This window comes from Cannabis sativa, chromosome 1 (assembly GCF_029168945.1).
Source record: "Cannabis sativa cultivar Pink pepper isolate KNU-18-1 chromosome 1, ASM2916894v1, whole genome shotgun sequence".
Classification (NCBI taxonomy): domain Eukaryota; kingdom Viridiplantae; phylum Streptophyta; class Magnoliopsida; order Rosales; family Cannabaceae; genus Cannabis; species Cannabis sativa.
This window is the reverse complement of record NC_083601.1, coordinates 70,947,609-70,974,652: the sequence shown is the minus strand read 5'-3', so window position 1 is coordinate 70,974,652 and position 27,044 is coordinate 70,947,609. Positions and strand designations below refer to the sequence as shown.

General features: G+C 33.6%; 1 protein-coding gene across 1 annotated transcript; it reads left to right on the top strand.

The window, feature by feature from the left end:
- On the top strand, positions 1-26,509 carry LOC133035709 (uncharacterized). Its single transcript, XM_061111849.1, has 3 exons — positions 1-255; positions 25,385-25,798; positions 26,069-26,509. The coding sequence occupies exons 1-3, from the start codon at positions 1-3 to the stop codon at positions 26,390-26,392; spliced, it is 993 nt and encodes a 330-aa protein (XP_060967832.1). The 3' UTR covers positions 26,393-26,509.
- Positions 26,510-27,044: the final 535 nt, after the last annotated feature.

Genomic DNA, 27,044 nt, shown 5'->3' with positions numbered 1-27,044 from the left:
ATGTTTTTACCCAAAGTCATTGTTGCTTTTGAACCAGGTGACCTTGAGTTTGAAATCATGTCTCCTAAGCCTCGCAAATTAAAGACCCCACAGGACCCCAATGTTACCTTTGAGGCAGAACTTATCGAGTCCAAGGTTAGGTCTATTGGGGCATACATTAGTGGCATCCTGAAGTCTTGCGGCATTAAGCAGCGGAAAGGGTGCATTATAAGGTCTGTGGCACGTAGGGAATTCAGCTGTTGTCCCCCAGAAAGAGTAATACGCGAGGATGTTGGGCTTTGTGCCCTAAATAAAACTCTATTTCAATGTAATCTTTTCTATTTAATTATCATTAAGGAAACAGATTTAATTTTATTACTTGTTTAATGTATTATTTGGTTCATGTGATCATTTATTTACTTAATTGATTTATAAATTCATCCAAATCCTTATCACATTGATATTCTTGTTTATTGTGTCGTTAGCACAGTGGAAGATAATCAAGATTATGTGATTAAATCTCTTCTTATGATTTATCAGTACACAGGGTTTAACTGATATGATAATATACAATGTAGTTTACTTGCACCTTAGATAAGTGTTATGTCATTTCCAGGGCATTGGTTAAAGTAAGCTTGGGTTGGATGCATGGAGTATGCATCAGAAGGGACCGATATTGAACTTGGATTAGATATGTTAAACTTACCATAATATCTATTGAATTCAATATCACCTAGTTGATCCTAGATCAAGTGATCTCAATCCTGAGATGGTTAGGTTCTAGTTCAGTTTCATTATTTGTGTTCTTTAATCTATTAGTTAAAGTCGAGCAAATGGTTCTTCACGGGACGTATATGTAATATCCCGATAAGCCTAATGGTAAAAAATTAGAGTTTATATTTATACTATGGGTTAATCAGGTAATTAGTGGGATTATGATCTTACTAATCTATTTCAGTATAAAATTTAAATTTAACTATAAGTGAGTAAATAATTGTAATTTGTTAATTACGGAGATTTATATAGCATGTGTGAATGTAATATGAGCTATATGTGAAATAAAAATATTTTCAGGTTCGGCGACCTTGGAGACTCAATAAGTGGATATATAAGCGTAATTTGTTAATTACGGGGATTTATTTGAAATATGTGGATATAATATGAGTTATTTGTGAAATACAAATATTTCTAAGTTTGGCGACCCTGGAGACCCGATTGGCGGCCAAAAATGTCACAACAGTTTTAGTTAGAAATATTGACGAGATTATTGGGATAAGTTGATTTTAGAAATATCAGGGTATTTTAGGGTACTTGAAGTTAGCCAAATACTTTAAAAGTAGAATTTTCTTAATGGCTAAGAAATAATAAGATAACTATTAACAATAAAATTTTTATTAATATTATATTATTATATTATTATTAATATATTATATTATTATATATATATATACGAAACTTATCAGTATATAAGTTTAATATATGGTGTATGTTTTAGAGCCAAAATATAAGTTTTATTTTAGTGTATTTATACCGCGGAGTTTTGTAGAAAACCCTAGATTGTCTTATGTGAATATAAGCAGTGTTTTAGGATAAACACTTATTGGTTTATCGTTGTTGTGACATAGGGTCGAGATCATCGGGGATAGTTCTCCACTTGGGTTGGCCGAAATGTACGAACCTGGATTACAGGTAAGAAAAGTATTGTACTGCATAGTACGTTGTATGTAATACAGTTAGCATTGTTATGAATTGATCAATATTGAGATATAGTTAATATTGTTATATATTGAAAAGTATATTGTACTGCATAGTACGTTGTATGTAACACAATCAGTATTGTTATGAATTGATTAATATTGAGATATAGTTAATATTGTTATATATTGAAAAGATTGATTGGTTGAGTATTGATAATGTGATAATATTATGCATGTGATATGTGGGCTCACCTGATTAGGGGATGCAATTTTCCTGGTAACGTACTGGCGTAAGTACGGGCGTCAGTGATATATGATGAGTAACGAGTGTAGGTACGGGCTCACCTGATTAGGTGATTCGATTTTCTTGGCGATGTACTGGGCGTAGGTACGAGCTCGTCTAATTAGACGATGCGATATATTGGTGCGAGATTGTCGCACGCGCTCACCTGATTAGGTGATGCAATTATATGATATATGGGTGCAGGTTTTTGGGCATAGGCTCACCTGATTAGGTGATGTAGTTATGCGACATATGGGTGCCAGGCTCTGGCATGGGCTTGCCTGATTAGGCGATACAATACAAGATCATCAGATTAAAGCATCGACTTGCCTGATTAGGCAACATGATGTCATGAAGATGGTTGTTTTATGAGGTAATATATATATATATTATTTATATGATTAAATGAATATGAATTCCATTATTGGTATAATGGTTTTGTATTACCAAATATTTGTATACTAATGTTTATTCGTGGCAGATGCAAGTAGTGATTTGGATTTCATCTTATGAACAAAGTGTGATGGTTTGATTTTTATTGTTTATAAATGACAATATTCGAATAATAAACTATATGATTGTTATTATTACTTTTCTTGCTGAGTCCTTGTGACTCGAGGGTGTTATGTGGTGCAGGTAAAGGCAAAAAAAAGCTAGATCAACCATGAGGAGGCAGTCTTCTCTAGCAATGTACATATTGACCTCACCGGCCTACGTGCCGAGTTGCCAGGAGTTATTTTGGACTGGCTGTATCTGCTGTGTATTTTGATTTTATGTTTAAATGGTTCTCCTATATATTTCTTTAGCAAAACTTTTTATAACAGGAATTCCCGGAACACGCTTTTTATGCCGTTATAATGTTCATTTTGAGTGTTTTATTTTAGTCAAGTTTTTTTTTACATTATCACGGTTTTTAATGATTGATTAATCTATTAGTATTAAACTAGTTTATAAAATCACACACGTGGCGTTCCTATAGACTCGGGCGTTACAACTTTGTATCAGAGCAGCCATAGTTTTAAAGGTCCTGAAGACTGGTCGAATATGTACATTTGCTGCGAGGAAAGGTCGACTCATGGTATAGTAAGTGTTTATATTATTTGCTATTGGATTACTTGCCTAGGCTATTATAAAGCATGTTGGAAAGTAGCATACTGATAATTTTGATAAGAATATGTGTATGGTATATGCATATTGATATTAATATTCGTCTGAGTTTTAAATAGTCAGAAGATGTGGACTAAATATGTGATAAGTTATACAGTAAGGGCAATCAAATAGTATGATTAGTGAGCTATTTGGGCTTAGGGCAAACAATATGGAAGAGAATTATTTATTGCCATAATGCTGGGAACATGTAAATTCTGTTGTACGGGATATGATTAGACAACAAGGGGAAATAGATCTGAGATCTAAAGGAACAATAGGCTCATCTTGTGTCTGTTCTTGTATTACCGACACTTCCTGTTGTACCACTAAATATGGTGGAATATATGAAGCCAACTTACTAGTAGATCAGGAAGCGAAAACTAAATGAACCACCAATTATGGGACAGGACAAAAAGGTTCCAAGGTGGTCAAGATAGCGGTCAAAGTGAGTATAAGAAATGGTGACCTTATCCTGAGTGTTCAAGATGCAAAAAGGCGCCATTTGAGCCAATGCAGAGCCATATCTTGTTTTTTTATGGGGTAGTGGGTCATTTGAAAAGAACCTACACGTCGTTAAGAAAGACTTATGTTAAAGGAGAACAGTGTACGGGTCTTGCCCAAGTGTTGGTTATGACTCAAGGGGACAGGGATATCGGTCCTTCTGTCGACTCAAGTTAGAATTTATGGGCAATATTATAATTGCTATTGATATGAAACATTCTACATTTAGTTAGAGACATTAAGAAATCTGAATGGACGGTGCATGTATGTTATTTAATGGTAACCCATTTAATAGGATAGACAGATTAGAAAGATGACAATATGAGTTAAATTGTTGATATTCCCTAGTGGAATATAGAACATGAGTAGTTAATGGAGGCATCGATCAAATTGATTCAAATAACAAAATCTTTTGTTTAGAAGTTATCTAGCGTTACCGAAGGTAAGACAATTTATGAGTATTGTCTGGAATCCTAGATTAATTGAAGGCGACAATTGTGTAGTAATTTTGAGATTATGTAGGCGTGGGACTACCTATGTTAGCAAGAAGCATCTTATTTTGGTAGCTCACAATGAAGGAACTCCATGGTTGAGTGTCCTTGAATTGGGGTGGTTTCATTTAGGAAATTTCCCCATGAAGCGTGCGAGTCACAGCAAAGCACGTTAGAAACATTTGGATTGGTGCGTCGGACTAGACGTCAGTCCAGGAAATAGCTAGAGTGATGCACTCGTGTATAAGAGCCATCATTCTATGGGCATAAGGGCCCAGCGGAGGCTTGAAGCAGGGACGTTACTGGGGTAACATATAAAAGAACATCAGGAAGAGTAGTGGTATCACTAAGGTAAAGAAGATTATCTAAATTACTTAAGGTGATACGGTAATGATGGAGAGTACTTTATAATTGACTGGATAGTCAATATGGTATATAAGGAGACCATTGACATTCGGGGAAAAGATTACTTTATTATGAAATTATGGAAAGGCATACTCACCTAGAATGGTGAAAAGCTTATGGATTGAGATGCAATTTAATAGACACGTAATTGAGTGATTGGTGGATGTTGGATCACAAAGTAAGTTGTTTATTAAACAACGAGTTGTATGTTGGAATTTATTTTACCAGGATCTTAGATCTACTCACAAGTATGTTTATTAACATCCTAAATAAGAACTTTCTAAAACGATGAAATAAACACATATAAAGTTTAGGAAACCTTACATTGGGTGCAGCGGAATATAATGACTCCTTCCGTTCAGATATCTAGCCCTTGATTCCTTTCTGTAGCAGAGCATTATCAATATCTGAACCTGGATCTCTTTCTCTGAATCCTTGATGCTGAATCTTCTTTGCTGATGATCTTTCTTCACGATCTTCCTCACTATGATTGAGGTATCACTTGATGTGTGTGGGCACTACTCAAATCACTAAGGATTTCGAAATTCTAAGGAAGAAGAGAGAGAGTGGTCAGCTAAAGATAGGGAGAGAGAAGGCTCAGTTTTTTCTGAATAGAAAAAGTCAGAAGAAAAGTGTTATTTTTCTGAAGCCTTCACTATCTATTTATAGCATTCCACTAGGGTTAGATTTGAATTATATGGCATTAAAATAATTAAAAAATAAATTTAAAATGCTACAATAGGTGGCCGACCATGCCTTTAATGGATTGGGCCTTGGGCTTTGCAATTTTGCAATTTTAACACCTTTTGTATCTGATTTTCTCAAAAATGCCAATTTCTTAATTCAAACATTTAAATGCCAATTCTAACTATTTAATAACTATAAATAATTATTAAATAATATTGTCATTTATCATATTTATTAATTGAACCATACAAAGTATCATAATTAACAAATATGCCCCTATAAACTCTTTCTTTACAATTTCGCCCTTACTTAGTGAAAAATTCACAAATAGACATAGTCTAATTTGAGAATTATAATTGATTAGTTAAAACCAATTACATGAGTCTTACAAGCAATATTATCTCAACTAGTGGGGGGACCATGGGTCTATATAACCGAGCTTCCAATAAGTAGATCAAGAATTTAGCACTAAAATTCACTAACTTATTAATTCTTCGTTGAATCCACGCATAGAACTTAGAATTGCACTCTCAGTATATAGAATGCTCTATATGTTCCACCATATAGACATATCATTAGTTATCCATTGTTATAATCCTAATGTGATCACTGATCCTCTATATGAATGATCTACACTGTAAAGGGATCAAATTACCGTTACACCCTACAATGTATTTATTCCTTAAAACACTTGACCCCGTATAAATGATATTTCAGCTTATGTGAAATGAGTACTCCACCATTTATGTTCGTTTGGTCAAGCTCGAAGGAGATCATCCTTTGCTTACTATTCGCCAGATAGAAGCTATAGATTCCATGTTTATGATAGCGCTCCCACTCAATTGCACTACCGTGTTCCCAAAAAGTACGTATCACCCTGACCAAAAGGTAGGCTTAACTAACATTTGAAGGAACACGAATAGCCTTTCAAGATTGAGCCTAATCATAACAGGATTTAGATCATTTGATCTAGGATCAACTAGGCGATATTGACTTGAATAGATTTTACGGTAAGTTTAATTAAATCTAAGTCAAAGTTCAATATCGGTCCCTTCTGATGCATACTCCATGCATCCATTCTGAGCTTTACTTTAACCAATGTTCTGGAAAGAACATAGTATTTCTCCAAATACAAGTAAACTCTTGTTGTAGATTATCATATCAGTAAAACCCTGTGTCTGATAAATCTAGGAAACTTTATTCACATAGTCATGTTTACTTTCCAATGTGTTGACGGCACAATAAATAGGATCAAGTATGTGAAAAGGGTTTTAGATGAATTTATACATTATGTACATATAATCATGAAATAAATCATGTGAACCATGCAACATTAAATGTTATTTCTGATCTATATTAATAAGAAAATCTGATTATATTGAAATGAGTTTTATTTAGGGCATAAAACCCAACAAACTCCCACTTGCACTAATATAAAACAAAAAGTGCGTTTCAAATAATCTCAACACCTTGATATACAAATCAAGTGTAGTAGTAGTAAACTCCTCGTAATAGGATCTGAAAGGTTGAATTAAACACAACCTTTTCTCCACCATTACTCTTCCTTTAATCACAAAATCATTGATAATGTGAAATTCCTCTCTATATGTCTACTCTCTTGGGATACTGGATTCTATACCTTTGGCAACTACTTTTGGTTAATCAGGAAATTAACACTAGTAGTTTAAGGCAATTTGGAATGGTGCCAAAGATGTATAGAACTTTCCTTAGACTGAATAAGTACCTTTCCTGCAGCTTTAACATTCAGTCTCTCTCTGGTAGACCTAGAGACTTCAGATAGGTTTTTACACTTCTCCAAAATCACTATTCCACCCCCAGAGTAACCACCATCTTATCAGAAATATTTACTAGCACATAGGCAAATTTCGAAAATCTGATATGGTGTAGTCTAAGAGTTTTAAACACACCCTTATAGACTAACATATAGTTCCTCTTCTTAATCTTAAGATTTACTTGATTGTCTTCCAATGTTCTTCTCCTGGATTAATCTGATACCTACTCATTACTCCCACTCAACAAGAAGTGTACGGTCTAAGGCATACAAAAGCATATCTAAGACCTTTCACTGTTGATATAAGAAATTCTTTCATGGCTTTATCTTTTCTGGAATAGTTAAGACTTTTCCTTAGATAAATAAAATCTATACCTAAGAAGTTGTGAAGCTTCTATAGATTGCCATTAGAAAGAAAATGCTTCAGCATCTTACTAAAGTAAGTTGCTTGCATTAGAGTAAGTAATTACCAGGTATACCACAAGCCATAGGTTTAGATAAACTCAAACCTAAAATACTAGGAACAGGAAGTTTGTTAAGTCCATAGAATAGACTTATTAACTAAAATTTCCTTTTATGTCCTTGTAATAGAAAACTTTAGGTTATTCCATGTGAATGGATTAAACCATAGTTCTATTGGCTTTCTTCTTAGTTTCTTATCTTGACAATCCATTACTTGTTTAAACTCACAATGGATTTTAATCACTAGTGTCTCCCAAGTCATAGGAAAGTGAGTTCCTAGAAACTCTCCCACTACGACAAGGTACCGTGAATTATGTCGAAGAAAACTAAATGGTATTGATCTCCTCGGTTGTGACAAGACAACAGAGGTAGTGGGATCATCATATGTTATATAAGATGATAAAACACTTTTGGAATCAAGAAAAATATCTCCTTTATTTTCTACTTGTTTTCAGACTTAGTCATTTTCTTAGAAAAGTAGTATTTGTTTGAACAAACACTTTCTTATCTATTGACAATGGGATGGTCCACCCCTAATCACTTAGAATAGCTAAGAAACCATGGTTAACAGTTCTAGCTTTTCTTAAGATTTTGATTAGGTCATCCATGAATCTAGTAATGATTTACATTAAGTATACAACCATTACATCATTCTGAAATTGTATTACCATTGAAGGATTTAGGCAACGACTAGTAACTAATCATCAACATGCAACTCGAAATTTCTGGGGAGGTAAGTTTGGATATAATTCAAAAATCAATTTAATGATCTTTGAACTGCATGTCTACTAACTATTTCTCCACCCCTATCAGTTCGCAAGATCTTTAACCACTTACCTTAATGGTTTTAACCATTGCTAGAAATTAATGAAATATTTAAACATTTCAAATTTCTTGCTAAAAGGTATAATCTAGAGTTATCGTTTTAAGAATACAACGAAAAACTCATATCCACCCCTGAATGTACATCCATCTGCGAATGAGATGAACTACTTTCAGTGGATATAGGCATATTAACTCTTTGCAGAGATTGATCTTGTCAAATCCACTATGAACAAGATACAAATGCCATAGATTAAAAAAAATGTGGTAGTGTCTATTAATGACATAAGCTTAGTTACATCAAAGAATTCTTAGAATACTGCAAGTGGTTCTTGGTCACAGAATACCTAACTCATATTCCATACATTTTTAATCCATTAATAGAAGATGGATATAAACACTTGAGAAAGTGTCACTGTATTGTATTCTGGAATTAGAAATATAAGAAAATTTCTATTTGGAATCTAAAATTAAAGTCAAAGACTTAAATTTATACCAAATATAATGAGTAATTCTATCTTGGACCACCACTACTAATACAAACTCTAAGTCAGATTTGCCCATACAAGTAGGAGATTTCTAAGATTGAGGATTTATATCAATTGGGAATAGAATTTCGGGATTATAATCATATGCGTCATTTAATTTCTTAAGAGAAAATATAGAATGACATGAAATGATTTATAGACCATTCATCCAATGATATATTATTGAGCTAATTCGAAATGAATAAGCTAAGAGGAATTAGGATAATTTCGTTTAAAATAAGAATCCAACGATGCTTTGATTAGCGAAAGACAAAGTAATCTTATTTATGTAATCTTCTTGTTTCATATTGTAAAAATACTAGTCTAAGGTGTCATCAATTGATGAACAGTTAGATGTCGCATGTACAATACTTATCTTTCGAGATCTTACACTATTATGTATGTCTAATGGTGAAAATCCATTAGGGATTTATCTCATTAGAAAAACAAACATGTTAGACCAACAATGAAGATTCGAAATTAAACTACAACTTAATAACAGAAAATAACATGGTTCAATATAAATTCATACACAATTCAGAAATTATAAACATATAGTAAGTAGGAATGACTAGTGAAAATACTAAAACATACAATCCTAAATAATTTCCAAGGTTTTCAACAAACTGATACAGTGTCCCGGTAGGCGAGAGTCAAAGCATCATTTATTGAATAGAGTTGTCAGCTCATCTAAAATAGAAACCATTCTAGCAACCTTTTATTCGATCAAAATAAGAATCCAACATTGTCCCGGTAGGCGAGAGTCAAGGTTATTCTCATTTTACGAGCTTCCACCATTGTTTCATGTTTTATGAGTTTATCTCTAAGTAGTCACCGTAGGGGAGAGTCTAAATAGAGACGAAAACTCACAAAACACTTATCAAATGAAATCTTACGGTGTTAAATGCGTTCAACGAATAACCATCCATAGGGAGACGAAGTCTAGCGTCTCGAGGTTATATTGAAAACATTTAACTTTTGTAAGACCAACAATGGAGATCGAATATCTTAATAATAATCAAGCTCATTATTTAAAGTGAGTTGTATTTTCTTTGATTCTCTTTATTTAATTTATTTATTTTAAATATATATTTATTTAAAATTTCCAATTTAGAATGAAAAATTCTAAATATAAATTTTAATTTAATATTTATAAATTTTACTTAGATGGATATGAAATAATATGAATTATTTCCATCTTAGTAATAATTTCCAATAAATATTTAGAAAAATATTCAATTTAAGTTGTTACAAAATTAATTTAAATTAATTTACAACTCAAATTTAATTTTCTATAAATATATATTGCATTTCCAAAAATTAAAGTATATAAGAATACAATTTTCGAAAAATGCAAATTAAAATAAAAAATAAATCCTGGAAAAATTATTCTAATTTAATGTTGGCCCAAAATTAATTAATAAAATTAATTTACAACAAAAAATATAATTTTCCTATTTAATTAAATATATAAGAAAAATTTCAAATATTTAAGTATGATGATGAAAATCAACTTAAATATTAATTTTCTATTTAATTAAATACACTAGAAAAATACTTCAAGCAAAAATATCATCTATCTAGATTTTCCTTTGACTAATTAATTCAATTTCTAATAATATACTTTAATTCAATTTATTTTAAATTAATCAATAAATGAAAAAATCATTGATTTAAGTTGATCCAAGAATTAATTAAAATAATTAATTAATTTACAACTTAGTCTATTTTTCAAGATAAAATTCGAAATTCTAGCATTTAAGAAATGCAATTTCAAAAATTGATTAATAAAATAAAGAAAAAATATATTTTGAAAATTATTTAAATTTAGTTGAAAAAATAAATTTCAACTAAAAATAATTTTCTATTTAATTAAATGTCATGAAAAAGAAATTATAAGTATGATGATAAAAATCAACTTAGATATTTAATTTTCAAATTAATTAAATGTATTAAATTCAAGAAATAAATAATTAAGTGTAGAGAAGGCTTAATTATTAATTTCTAGTTTAATACTAGGAAGAATATACTTAAAATAAATTGTACCAAAATTAATTATAAAAATAATTAATTTCACAATGTATAATATTTTCCTATTTAATATTAGAAATAATAAGTAGTCTAGAAATAACTATCTAGAAAATATCTTATTTGACTAAGTATCTTTTCCATAAAATTTGAAAAAATATCTAATTTAAGTTGTATTAGAAAAAATCTAGAACTTAAATATTTTCAAATTTAAATTTAATTAAATATCAAAAAATTAAGTTGTAACCACTTAATTTGAAAAATATTCCATTTTAAGTTAATATTTGAAAAGATATTAACTTAAAAAATATCTAAAGAATCTTAATAACCAATGCCTAAAATTCCTCAACTTAATTTTGAAATTTGAAATTCAAAAGATATTCAGATTTAAGTTGGTTAGTTGTAGATAACTAAATATCAACTTAAATAAGAATATTTAATGAAAAATTTAAATTAAGCTCCAGAAAGAATCTAGATGGTTATAATTCTGTATTTAATTAAATACAAGAAAATACATATAGTTTAACTTAGAATAAAGAAAATTCTTTAAACTATAATTTTCTTAAATTAATTTCAAAATAAATGAAATTAATTATGTTGCTAATCAATTTTATTAGGTTAAACTAGTTTAATTAACCTAGTACAGTCATTCAAATCAGGCAAATGGGCCTTCACAATTGGGGTGGTTTGTGTGAGGGGGTGCTGGGTTCAGTATGTCGTACACACTTCTATGGCTCCAAACTCTCACACAAGGCCCAAAAGAGAGCAATTTAACCTTAATAAGAACAACTGTTATTAATTGTAACGTCCCCGCTTCAAGCCTCCATTGGGCCCTTACACCCACGGAATGAATGGCTCTTATACACGAGTACGTCACTCTGGTTGCTTCCTGGATCGATGACTGACCCTACAGACCAACACGAGTGTTTCCAGCGTGCTTTGTCCTCACTCGCACGCTTCCCGGGAAAACTTCCCGGGGAGGTCACCCATCCCGAAATTGCTCCTGTGTCAAGCACGCTTAACTGTGGAGTTCTTTCGTCATGGGCTACCGAAAAACAAGATGCACCTTGTTGATATAGGTAGTACCAATCAATCCATTTAAGCCCTCTTCAACTGTGTAGTCCCATACCTACACAGTCTCAGAATCATCCCACTTGACCTTCCCCAGGCGGTGTGGGATTGCACAGCTTACCCGGTGTTTCCCCTTACGGATCACGGGACTACTGACTATCACAATCACCCCCCCTTACGGGGTCCGACGTCCTCGTCGACCACACTTCCGGCTGGGTCAAGGCTCTGATACCATTTGTAACGTCCCCGCTTCAAGCCTCCATTGGGCCCTTACACCCACGGAATGAATGGCTCTTATACACGAGTACGTCACTCTGGTTGCTTCCTGGATCGATGACTGACCCTACAGACCAACACGAGTGTTTCCAGCGTGCTTTGTCCTCACTCGCACGCTTCCTGGGAAAACTTCCCAGGAGGTCACCCATCCTGAAATTGCTCCCAGGTCAAGCACGCTTAACTGTGGAGTTCTTTCGTCATGGGCTACCGAAAAACAAGATGCACCTTGTTGATATAGGTAGTACCAATCAATCCATTTAAGCCCTCTTCAACTGTGTAGTCCCATACCTACACAGTCTCAGAATCATCCCACTTGACCTTCCCCAGGCGGTGTGGGATTGCACAGCTTACCCGGTGTTTCCCCTTACGGATCACGGGACTACTGACTGTCACATTAATTGAATAGGCCCAAAAACTAAATGGGCCTAAATAAATTCTATCAATAACTATGACAATTTATTTTAGCAACATTAACCTATATGCATCTATAATAAAATTAAACACATAGGCTCACACAGGCACACTTTGGATGGGTCCTATCATGTTGCTAGGTCATACAAAGATGAAAGAAGATTGTAAATTATACCTGTTACAAATTATTATCTTGACCAAGGGAGCCATCAGATCATTAGATCTCGCAAAAGGTAACCATGGCTATTTGCAATCAAGTAATAATAGGTTTTAAAAACTTACATACAAGCTAAAACCACATACTCCTACAACAAGGTTAGTTGGATAGTTGGATGTAGGATTTATTTAATTTTAAATTAAATATTTAATTTCGAAAATAATTAATTAAATAAATAAAAATAAAAAATTTCAAAAATTTTTAAAAAATTTGAAAAAATTCGAAATTTTAAATAAAAATTTAAAATTAAACCTACAATTTTTGAAAAATTAGGTTTCAACCAACCTAAATATCATTTCAAAAATTTGCTAACTACTTTTAAATTTTAAATGTTATTTTATAAATAAAAATTAAATAAAAAATTAGAAAAGATAAATAAATATCTTTTTCAAATTTTAAATGTAATTTAAATAAATAAAATAACAAAATTTAAAAAATTAGCAAAATATCTTATATCTATTTAAAATTACATGATTATAAATATCTTATTTTAAATTTAAATAAGGTCAAAATATCTAAAAAGATTTAATTTTAAAAAAAAATCTTAAAAGATAAGATATAATTAAAAATATCTTAAAATATCTTAAAAGATAAGATATTTTAAAAATATCTTAAAAGATTTTATAAATATCTTATAAAATCTGACCTTAAATTTAAAAAAAAAAATATAATCAAATTTACAAATAAGATAGATATTTAAGCAAGAAGATAAATACTAATTCTATTCGAATTCAAATTACACTAATATCTTGAATTAAATTAAAAAAAAATATTAAATTAATTCAAAATGATAATTAGAATTGAATTAGGAATAGTAATAGTATAAATACAAAACTATACAAAAAATTGGAAGTTAATTCCATGAAAAAGCATGAAAAATCGAAGAAAAACAAAAAAATTCGAAACTATACGGACAGTTCTGCGATCGCAGGAAAATATCAGCACAGCCCCGATTTTTTCAAATCTTCAAAAAATCATAACTAATTCAAATAAAATCCAAATTGAGTTCTGTAAAAGGCTAACTTGCTTAATGTTTTCCATACTATCCAATAAAAATAATTCCAGAAACGAAATCACAATTATTTTTCACGAAAATTTCACAAACATCAATCAATAATCAAATAACACTCAATACAACATGATATCATCCAAAGAACATACAAACAATCGTTTTAAAGTCCAAATTTCTTGCAAGTAAATCAGTTACCATGGCTCTAAGGCCAGTTGTTGGAATTTATTTTACCAGGATCTTAGATCTACTCACAAGTATGTTTATTAACATCCTAAATAAGAACTTTCTAAAACGATGAAATAAACACATATAAAGTTTAGGAAACCTTACATTGGGTGCAGCGGAATATAATGACTCCTTCCGTTCAGATATCTAGCCCTTGATTCCTTTCTGTAGGAAAGCATTATCAATATCTGAACCTGGATCTCTTTCTCTGAATCCTTGATGCTGAATCTCCTTTGCTGATGATCTTTCTTCACGATCTTCCTCACTATGATTGAGGTATCACTTGATGTGTGTGGGCACTACTCAAATCACTAAGGATTTTGAAATTCTAAGGAAGAAGAGAGAGAGTGGTCAGCTAAAGATAGGGAGAGACAAGGCTCAGTTTTTTCTGAATAGAAAAAGTCAGAAGAAAAGTGTTATTTTTCTGAAGCCTTCACTATCTATTTATAGCATTCCACTAGGGTTAGATTTGAATTATATGGCATTAAAATAATCAAAAAATCAATTTAAAATGCTACAATAGGTGGCCGGCAATGCCTTTAATGGATTGGGCCTTGGGCTTTGCAATTTTGCAATTTTAACACCTTTTGTATCTGATTTTGTCAAAAATGCCAATTTCTTAATTCAAACATTTAAATGCCAATTCTAAATATTTAATAACTATAAATAATTATTAAATAATATTGTCATTTATCATATTTATTAATTGAACCATACAAAGTATCATAATTAACAAATATGCCCCTATAAACTCTTTCTTTACAATTTCGCCCTTACTTAGTGAAAAATTCACAAATAGACATAGTCTAATTTGAGAATTATAATTGATTAATCAACCAATTACATGAGTCTTACAAGCAATATTATCTCAACTAGTGGGGGAACCATGGGTCTATATAACCGAGCTTCCAATAAGTAGATCAAGAATTTAGCACTAAAATTCACTAACTTATTAATTCTTCGTTGAATCCACGCATAGAACTTAGAATTGCACTCTCAGTATATAGAATGCTCTATATGTTGCACCATATAGACACATCATTAGTTATCCATTGTTATAATCCTAATGTGATCACTGATCCTCTATATGAATGATCTACACTGTTACACCCTACAATGTATTTATTCCTTAAAACACTTGACCCCGTATAAATGATATTCAGCTTATGTGAAATGAGTACTCCACCATTTATGTTCGTTTGGTCAAGCTCGAAGGAGATCATCCTTTGCTTACTATTCGCCAGATAGAAGCTATAGATTCCATGTTTATGATAGCGCTCCCACTCAATTGCACTACCGTGTTCCCAAAAAGTACGTATCACCCTGACCAAAAGGTAGGCTTAACTAACAATTCAAGGAACACGAATAGCCTTTCAAGATTGATAGCCCCTCAACTAGCTTCTGAAATGGTTAGTGCAGGGATTGAGTTCGTAGTTTGGAAATTTGCATTATTTAACACTTCAGTCTAATCTAATAGAAAGAATCAAAAAGGCACAGTTAGAAGATTCTGAGCTAGTTAAGGTTCAAGATGAAGTAATGGCTGGTCGACCTAGAGGCTTTTCAGTCTCGAACAGTGGAATGTTGTTATACAAAGCTCGAGTTTGTGTTCCTAATGTTGATGAGCTTAAGAGAGAGATACATGATGAAGCTCATACCACGCCTTATTCATTGCATCCGGGAACCACCAAAATGTATCAGGATTTGAAACCGTACTTCTGGTGGTATGGGATGAAAAGAGATGTGGTGGACTACGTGTCCAAGTGCTTAACCTGCCAGCAGATTAAAGCTGACCATCAGAGGCCGGCAGGGTTACTGCAACCTTTAGTCCTTCCTGAATTGAAGTGGGAGGACATTAATGGATTTCGTAACTGGTTTGCCTAGAACTACGGGAATGTATGATTCAGTATGGGTCATCATGGATAGATTCACAAAGTCAGCTCACTTTCTACCAGTGAAAGTTACATATTCAGTGGATCAGTACGCTGAATTGTACGTGAAGGAGATAGTTCGTCTCCATGGAGCCCCTAAATCTATTGTGTTAGATAGGGATCCAAAGTTTACACCGAAGTTTTGGGTGAGTCTTCAGAAGGCTATGGGTACCAAGTTAAAGTTTAGCACAGCCTTTCACCCTCAGACTGATGGTCAGTCAGAAAGAACTATTCAGATTTTGGAAGACTTACTGCGAGCCTGTGTCATGGACTTTGAGGGTTCATGGAGTAAGTACTTGCCTTTAATTGAATTCTCCTACAACAATAGCTACCAGGGTACAATAGGGATGGCTCCCTATGAGATGTTATCTGGTAGAAAATGTCATTCTCCTATTCATTGGGACGAGACGGGAGAAAGGAAGTACTTGGGTCCAGAGTTAGTGCAGAGGACCAATGAAGCTATTGATAAGATCAAGGCTCGGATGCTTGCTTCTCAAAGTAGGCAGAAAAGTTATGCTGATCTGAAGCGCAGAGGTGTTACATTTTAGGTAGGGGAACATGTTTTCCTGCGTGTTTCACCAATGAAGGATATTAGGCGCTTCGGTAAGAAGGGTAAGCTAAGCCCTAAGTTCATTGGGCCATTTCAGATACTTGAGAAGGTCGGGCAGGTAGCGTATCGGCTAGCTTTACCACCAGCGTTATCGGCTGTTCATGACGTATTTCACATCTCTATGTTAAGGAAATACGTGTCAGACCCGACTCATGTCTTGAGTTATGAAGCCCTTGAACTGCAGCCAGACTTATCCTATGAAGAGCAACCTGTGCAGATTCTGGATAGAAAGGAAAAAGTTCTTCGGAACAAGACTATTGCACAGGTTAAGGTGCTCTGGAGGAATAGTAAGGTGGAAGAAGCCACCTGGGAGTTGGAGTCTGATATGAGGACTCAACATCCAGAGCTATTCAGGTTAGATTTCGCGGACAAAATCCTATTAACGGGGGGATAATTGTAATGACCACTTTAGTAATTTGGATTAGTAAAGGCAATTAGCACTAATTTTTATTATTTTATTATTATTTGTGAATTTATTTAATTGTGGATCCCAATATTTAGAAATAAAAATTAGAGTTATAATTTCTCAATTCTGGAGATTATATTAAACTCTAGGGGTATTATTTAACTTATATGTGAAATATGTTATTTTTATAATTTTTGCTCGGCGACAACGGAAAATGCGATTGATGGCTAGATTGATCACATGGGTAAGTTTAGAACCCTATTTCTTAGTGGGAAATATTTTAGAGAAAATAAAATATCGGGGTTGAGCGGGGTTATGGGATTTGACCATTTTACCCCTAGCTTAAGAAATACCCTAGTTTTATGTGTAAGGGCATTTTAGTAAATTGCCAAGGGGAGAGTAGGTTGCAGCCTAGGGTTGTGACACCTAGTAATTTAATCAACTTAGCAAGGGAATTAATCAATTAACTCCGTTTTCATTTGAAATAGAAAATTAAAAGAAAAAGTCAAACCTAAAACTTTCTTTCTCTCTTCCTCTCTTTCGGCTGAGGCAAATCCAGGGCAAGGGCAATCATTTTTCTTCCATTTCTCTGGAATTTATCAAGGATTCAAGGTTGTAGTAAGTGAGGTAAACCCTAGAAACCTTTACCTTTTGAATTATGAGTTCTTAGTTGAGTTTACTTTGGTTTCAAGCATGATTTTGAATTATGGTGGCTGTTAAGTTTAGAAATGGTTAGGGTTAGGTTTTTATGTTCAATATTGGTTGATTAAGGGTTCTGGTAGTTAACTTTGATGTTGGGTGTTAGTTTTAAGCAAGCTTGAGTTTTGAAATTCAAGCTTTGAGCATTAATGGCAAGTTGGAATTTATTGGTTTGTTTTGTGATTTTCTGGTTGGTTTAGGTTGTAAATGCACTGTACAGGTATACTGGAAAGTTTGGTGAAGTTTGGATGGATTTTGAGGTCAAGAGGAGAATTTTTTGGGTTCCCAGCACAGAACCGGAATTCCAGTTCTGGGGGACCTGTTGCAACCGGTCCACCGGTTGGTGACCTAGAACTGGAATTCCGGTTGGGAACCGGTTTGCCGGTTGGGGGAATTTTTGGAACCCTAGTTTTTCCCAATTTTGAGATATTTAGGGTATTGCCATGTGGTTTATCGATAGGGAAACTTTTAGTTTCAAGTTTAAGTCCCGGAAAGTGATTTAGCTAGTCACTCATCTGTGTTACAATTATTGTGATTAGGGCATCCATCTAGCACGAGATTTTCGTTCAGGTCGGCCAGCACACTTGAATTCAGAAAACAGGTAAGAACTGTGTATAATGTATGATGTGATTATCTGAATGTATATATGTGTTAATATGTATACATGCTTATTTATTGTGGTTCATACACTACCAACACTTGTATGGTTGCGGTACAAAGTGCATTGGTAAGGTGTATAATGTTTGGAAGTACGTCATGGTGTTACCAGCACTTGTACGGGAAGGTACAAGGTGTCTGTGGTACCACACTAGATAGTACTCAAGGTGCGGTCATACCTTACCTACACTAGTACGAAAGAATACTGAGTGCATGTGGTACATGGTACATGGTCGTATCCTAGTTAGAACGTTCATACTTATCTGTTAAGCTCTGTAAATAGGTGTATGGGCGCCTATTTACAGGTCGGAAATTATATGATATGTTATATGCATTTCTTACTGAGTTTGTCGACTCACAGTTCTGCTTCCATGTGTAGGTAAAGGAAAGGCTAAGACTACACAGCAGTGAACCCGAGCTCAAATGGGATTGTACATGTCAAGCAGCGCGACCTGGAGTGTTCGGTCTCGGGACATCTGGGAGTTGTATTTTGAAAGTCGTTGTGTGACCAGTAAATTTGTGTATTTTGGAAAGTAAAATTTACAAAGTTTGAAAATGGGATCCCGGCATTTGTAAATATTTTATTATATTACAAAGTTTAATATTTAATGCAAAAGTTTTAATTTGACACGTTTTTCGAGAAACTTCTTTGATTAGCAAAGGTTGCACATTAATTGAAAAAGCACTGTAGCGTGCCTTAGTTTTAGGGCGTTACACCCCTAGTCTGATCAGTGTTCGATGACCCAACAATATGTTGTAAGCCGAGGGCAGGTCAACAACTAAGAAGTCTTGCATGACCGTATCAGATAAAGGAACCTCGCCTAAAGTTAATGCGAGCTCGATTATGCCAAGGCTGGCGATAGCGTCTCTGGTGAATCCATAAAGGTTCACCATACAAGGCCTTAATTTAGCTTTTTCGAACACCATTTTCTTTAAGGTCTCCTTGTAAATGATATTTACTGATCTCCCATCGTCTATTAATACTCTCTTGATCCTTTTATTGGTGAGCTAAATACCAACACCGAGTCACAAGATACTTCAACAAAAAAGTCAACAAACTATTCAATGTTGGAGACTTGGTGTTAAGACTAGTCTTTCCAAATACGAGAGATGCATTAGAAGGAGTGTTCAACAAGAACTGGGAGGGTCCATATGTTATCAAAGCAGTAGTTGGAGTAAGAGTCTATAAATTGGCTCAACTTGATGGCTCGCTAATAAAGAACTAAAGAGACTAAAAGGTGACAGTTCACTTCATCACGGAATAGTTGCCAAAATGTCGATCACATGGAGCTCACGTACCTGCTAGCATACATACAAGTATCAAAAGTCCCCATCCGAACAGATGTTTACATGCAGACTTATGGGGCAAATGTCATTACAAAGTTTGCACATTTGACATGTCACTTACATGTGGCATAATATTGTTGGGCTTTATGCCTTAAATAAAACTATATTTCAATGTAATCTTTTCTATTCAATTATCAATAAAGAAATAAAATTATTTTCATTACTTGTTTAGTATGTCATTTCGTTCATGTGATCATTTATATGTTTATTTGATTTATAAATTCATCAAAACCTTTATCACACTTGTATTCTTGTTTATTGTGTTGTCAACACAGTGGAAAGTAATCAAGATTGTGTGATTAAATGTATTCCTAGATTTATCAGTATACAGTGTTTAACTTATATGATAATCTACAACATAATTTACTTACACCTTGGATAAGTTCTATGTCCTTTTCAGGGCATTGGTTAAAGTAAATCCTGTGTTGGATGCATGGAGTATGCATCGGAAGGGACCGATATTGAATTTTGATTAGATATGATAAATTTACCGTAAAATCTATTCAATTCAATATCACCTAGTTGATGCTAGATCAAATGATCTTAATCCTGACATGGTTAGGTTCGATCTCAAGAGTTTTATTTTTGTTCTTTGATTTGTTAGTTAAGCCTACCTTTTAGTCTGGGTGATATGTATATTTTGGGAACATGATAGTAAAATTGAGTGGGAGCGCTAATCATAGATTCGGAATCTATAGCTTCTATCTAGACATAAAAGTGAAACAATGATTTCCTTTGAGCTTGGCTAAACAGAGATAAATGGTTGAGTACTCATTTAAGTAATTATATAAGTTCACTGAAATATCATTTATAGGTAGCTAAGTGTTTTAAGGATAACATACATTGAAGGGTATAACGGTAAATTAATCCCTATGCAATGTAGATCATCTATAGAGGATCATTGATTCTTGGGATTATAATAATAGATAATTAATAGCGTATCTATATCGTGGAACATATAGAGCGTTCTATGTAATGAGAGTGCAATTCCAAGTTCTATAGTGGTTCAACGAGGAATTAATAAGTTAGAGAATTTACTTGGTAAATTCTAGATCTGCTTATTGGGAGCTCGGTTATATAGGCCCAGGGTCTCCATACTAGTTGAGACAAACTACTTGTAAGGCTCAGTTAATTGATTTTAATTAATCATTTATAATTCTAAAATTAGACTATGTCTAGTTTATGAATTTTTCACTAAGATATGGTTTTATTGTGAAGAAATAGTATTTTAGAGTGAATTTATTAATTAAGAGACTTTATGGAATTTAATTAATAAATGTTATAAATGACAATTTTATTTGATAATTATGTTAATTGTTAAATAAATAGTTTTGGTATTTATAGGGTTGAAAGTGTAAAAAGTGGTATTTGTGAAAAATAGATAAAATAGTTGAGAAAAATGGCAAAAAACCAAACTATTAAAGGGCCCACTATGTGGTCGGCCACTAGGTTGTTATTTTACACTATTTTTTTTATCAATTTCTTATTCCAAATAATTCAACCCTAACCCTAGTATAAATTAGTATAAAAGGAAGGCTATGGTCTCATTATCCAACTAATGCCTTTTAAGCTAAAAACCTAGTTTTCTCTCTAGGTTCATGAGACCTCTTCCTTCTTATTCTTCTTCTAATTTCAAAATACTATAGCCTTCCTCACAAATAATTTCAATCCTTAGTGATTGAGTGCATGCCCACACATATCAAGTAAGTTCTCAATCATAGTGTGTAAGACTGTGAAGAATCCAAACAACAAGGAGTTTCGGGCTTAGATCCTGCTGATACTCTGTTGCAACCAATGTAAGGTTTCTCATACCTTTTATGTGTTTATTTTATATCGTTTTAGAAGTTCATATTTAGGATGTTAAAAATATACTAGTTAGTAAATCTATATCCTGGTAAAATATATTCCAACAAATATAGCCAACCCTTTACTTGACAAGGGACTTCTGGGCAGAAGTATACCTAACAAATCTTATATGAGACTGATATCTATGAGCTACAAATTGCCTTCCAAGAACTATCTGGCTGGGCCGTCAACATGCTAGCCAGAGAAGGGGAAATTGACTCACCTTGCAGGAATTTTTTACAAGAAATCCCACAAGGAAGATAAGTCTCAAAAAGGGCTTGGCCGGGTAGTCAATATGCCGACTAGGAGAAACGACACCAGGAATGTTGAGAAAGGCTACACGAGCCTTGATTTCTTCTTCAATAACATCCACAAAGGGGAGTAGGTCACTACCTATAACTAACGGGACCAAACATCTATAATTTTGTGTGTTATTTCTATTTATTTATTATCCTTAACTCCTTATTGGTGATTAATCAACATTTATTAAACTCCGAGTCAGTTGATAATTTTCCCAGTCAACAATAACTATTTGTTAATGTTATGATTCTTTTTATGAATAAACTAGGGAACTAAGCCGCGCTTCGCGCGGTATTACCCAATTTTTGTAATCTTTATATATTTTAATTTTTTAAGTATTAATTAAACGATATAATATAAAATATAATATTTTAATATATGTATTATAAATGAAATAACATTTTTGAAATTATAAACAAAATTTATTATTTGTCAAAATATGTGGAAAGATTGTAATTTTATGATAAATATTAAAAATGATAGAATTAACAGAGAAATGATATATGTTTTTATAATAAAATAAATAAAAGATAATAATTTTTAAGTTTAATAAACTCTCTTGTGACTGATGATGCATAAAACTATTTACACTTTTTTTTCCTTCAACAACAAAGAATGATATAGAAACTATCACTACTACAATATGGGCCTTTAGCTTCCCTTTTTTTAACCCATTTTATAAAAAGGGAAGCTAAAGGGTGTGAGAACACCCACCAGATTCGAAATTGACATTTAGAGGCGGTTTTTTGGTAAAAATCGTAGGTATATATATTAGTAAACCCTATCCCGTCGGTTGGAAATTGGGATTTTTTAAGGGTTTCTGGGAGACCCTATGCCGTCGGTTCCTAGCAAAGAATCGACGGCATAGGTGCACACTTTATTGACACGTGTGCACCTATGCCGTCGGTTCTTTGCTAGGAACCGACGGCATAGGGTTTCCCCTTAATGACCCTCTGCATCGTCTTCTTCTTCCTCACTTCTTCTTCTCCAGCCTACCCAGCCACTTACAGCAGAGAGAAACCCACGAAAAACCCACGAAAATCCTCGCCAACCACCTCTAAAAACCCACATATCTCTCTCATTTCTTCACCATTTCACCTCATTTTTGTCTTAAAAGTTTCTATTTTCAATATCTAATCCCATACACTAAAAAAGTTTTGTTTTTTCACCCATTTACACTGTACCCAAACCTATTTTAAAAAAAGGTGGTGATTTAACTCCGACCACCGCTTTTAGCGGAGAAATCGTTCAATCTCAACGTTCATTAAGGTATAAATATGATTTTTGTTTATTTTATTAATGTACATTGGTATTATTTCGTTTTTGTAAATTTTTTTTAGGATTTTTTCATTTTATTAATATTATATTGTGTGTGCTATAGGTGGCCGGATTTTTGGTCGCAATTTGTCGCTGGATTGCGTTTATAAGGTAAATATTTATTTACTTGATATATAATATATATGTATATATTTTGTATTTTATTATTTGAATATGTGTTTATATATATGTTGTGTGTATATATATTGTGTATATACTATTTGTGTATTTTATGTATTTGTATTGTATATATATTTGTTGTGAATGAGAATGAGAGGTAGTAGGAATTTAATTAGTTTAGAGTTAAAGTTTTTAAAATAATGGTAGTGTGATATTTAATTGATTATATATATATATATATGTATATGTTATTTTAAAAAAAAAATTATGGAAATTAGTAACTAGTAACTTGCTACTTTGTTTAATAACTAGTAAGTAATTTAATAATTAAAATTTTAATTTGGTTGTATATTGCATTATGTTATAGGTTGTGTGCTAATATTTGAGAGTCGATCGACATATTTCGGTGTTGATCGGATTTGCAATAGGTATATCCACCCGCTAACCTTTTGTTAGTATAATTAATTATCAAGGCATGCTTAGTTGAGTTTGAATATCTTAAATATTCATCCGTAGTGAAGTAGGTTCTGCGAATACATGTACAGCGGTCGGATTGGTGGATAAATTTTGTATTGTTTATGTTAGTTTCTTTGTTCTGTATTGTTATATTTGTTTTGTTTGTTACTTTAGGCACTTTTAAAATTTTTGGGAACGTCCAATTACAGCCGTTATGCTGCCAAAATTTCGGTAGAATTTGGATCAAATTTCGGTAGAATTTAGTGTTATTAGTAGCATGATATTCAATTTTGTTTGTTAATGGTGTAGATATGGCCAACTCGAGTTGAGGATCTGATTCAGACCCAGAGGCAGAGTGTCCAATAGTAATACCTACAAGAGGGCCTACTCAAATGAATGAAATATCCAAGCTAATGGATCAAGGCAAAAGAGTGGCCCTCGAGGTTAATGACAAAGGACAATACTGCGGGAAAAGCTATGCTAAGCTCGTATCCACTCTAGGTGTCGATGATCTTAGGCGGACGATATGGTTGTCCTATAAAACCGGAAAGAAGTCAACTGAGCTACGAAAAATAAAGTTTGGAACGACATACAAGTAAGCTGTTATTTGTTAGAATTTTGATTTATTTTTCTATTAATTCAAATGTTCACTCTAACCGTGTTTGTTTCCCTTCAAACTAGACGAGGTTCATTGTGCCGGACTCCTTCAAACATGATTGTCTCATCCTAGCTGGGAAGTTAATGAAAGACTTCAAGAATAGGATGACAAAAGACATCATAATGCCTGCGTTTTAAGAGAAGGATCTGGGACGACTGGCACAAGTCCCTGAAAAGCACCCCGAGATCGACGCTGCTGATTGGTGCACTTTTGTTGAAACTCGACTAACTCCTGAATTTCAGGTACGCTAATTATATTAACACTAAGATAAACTCTTAAATACAAGTACATGTATCTAATGTATTTTTTTGGCATTGTAGGAATTGAGTAAGGTGCAACGTGAACGTTCATCAAAAATTCAATCCAGACATCGTAGTGGTCGGAGTGGAATGGTGAACGTACGGGAAGCTGTGGTAAGTAATGCTTAAAATTTAATGTGCTACAATTTTGCTATAAAATTTAATTGGTACTCATTTAATTATTATAACGTGATGTAGAAAAAGGATCTCAAAGTTGCAGATCCCCCCCGCCACCGTGTTTGGATTAAATCTCGCACCAAGAGTCGAAAACTTGTCACTGATTACGACAAGGAAATTGCAGAGAAGATAGTAAGTATATATTAATCCTTAATTCAGTTCTACTCATGAGTTAGTGTATATAATTCATATACTAATTGCTTGAATATATGCGTGCATTAGGCTCAATTAGAGGAGAAGCTTAGTCAGGGAGAAATTCAGATCTAGGGCCAAAACGATATCCTGACGCAGGCGCTCGAGACACCAGAGCATCCTAGACGTGTCAGGGCTACTGGGTATGCTATTACTTGAAATGTTATTTATTTAGTTACACAAATAAAATCGTAGCTAATTTGCATTTTATGATTTGTAGGTTCCTCACCAGGGCATCTCAACTGTTTGGCAGGAAGAAAAGGGAAGTGTCTGATGTTGTGGCTCGGCAAGCGAAGGAGATTGAAAAATTAAAAGCCGAAGTCCAATCCCTTAAGCAGCAGAGAAACGCTTACGAACAAGAGGAAGAAGGAGAGGTGGCTGGTGAGGCGTATGTTCCACAACCATACGCTCCTCAGGATGAGGTACAACCACAAACTTATGCTGAGGAGTTTATTTCCCTCAACGACCAAGGTATCCTGTACAATTTCGATGACAATGCGGCCCTTAATCAGCAAGTACATCTCTGCTCTGACAACATCGACAACATTGTGGCCCGAGCATATTTGTACGAGCATGTTGGTATGATCAAAGTTCACTGCCAGGAGTACGATGATTCACATGCCCGGATTATGGTTTCGGAAATCCTGCAAGAGGACGCTGAAATCCCAGTCCCAATTGAAGAGTGCAGATATGTTAGGGACGTATACCAGATGTTCCTTCCTTGGCCTAAACACTTAATTTTAACAACCGAGGTAACTTCTCAACTCAAATTAATTATTAATGATTAGTGGAGTTTGAATATCTTCAATATTCATCCGTAGTGAAGTAGGTTCTGCGAATATATGTGCTGCGGTGGGATGGATGAACAAACTACTATTATATATGTGTTATTTGTCGTTATACAGCCATGTTCAAAATTTTTGGGGTCATTCAATTACAACCGCTATGCTACCGAAATTTCGGTAGAATTTGGATAAAATTTGATATATATATATATATATATTATGTTCTGTTTTGTTTAGGGTCCACTCGCTCAACCGCCCTCAAGACTTGATGCGTCAAAGGGGAAAGCTCTGATGCTTTCTCCACAAGGCCGTGGTGCACGGGAAGATGACTTGTTCACGGAAGAGAAGATGGCGTTGATCCCTAATTCGCTAAAATGGATGATTCATGAATTCCTGAGGCTCAAAGATAAACGTGATATAATCACAATTCATGTCCCCCGAGGATTCATTGCACCGCGTACCCAGATCACGTTATTTGGAGAGGATTTGCAGCAGGTTGCTACGTGTGACTACATCGGCAACCAGGGAATGCTGTTTGGAATGATGTATACTCTTCTTTAATCTAATTAACCTTATATCAAATTATAGTTAAATTATTATAAGACACTAACAATTTTTTTGGCAGGCACATATGGGAGAGCATCAACGGTCTGAGAAAAATTTTCAAGTTTTACAACCCAGAGCTTCTCATAGTGCATGGGATCAACGATGAAGAAAAGAGTCAGTCTTTTGACGATGCGGCAAGACGATTGGCTAATTGGTTATCATTAATGAACAACAACCACCAAATGTTCTTTATTCCTTGGAATATCGGGTAAACTTTATTAAATTCTTTAGTGCTAATTGTTCATTTCTATATTATGTCTTCAAATTATTTTTATACTATCTTACTTATATTCCAATATAATTTTCTAGGAATATAGAGGATCATTGATCACATTAGGGTTATAACAATGGATAACTAATGACTTGTCTATATCATGGAATATATAGAGCGTTCTATATGACTTAGAGTGCAATTCCAACTTCTAAGTGTGGATTCAATGAGGAAGTAATAAGTTAGGGAATTTACTTGGTAAATTCGGTTCGACTTATTGGAAGCTCGGTTATATAGACCCATGGTCCCCATACTAGTTGAGACCATACTGCTTGTAAGACTCAATTAATTGATTTTGATTAATCAATTATAATTCTAAAAGTTAGACTATGTCTA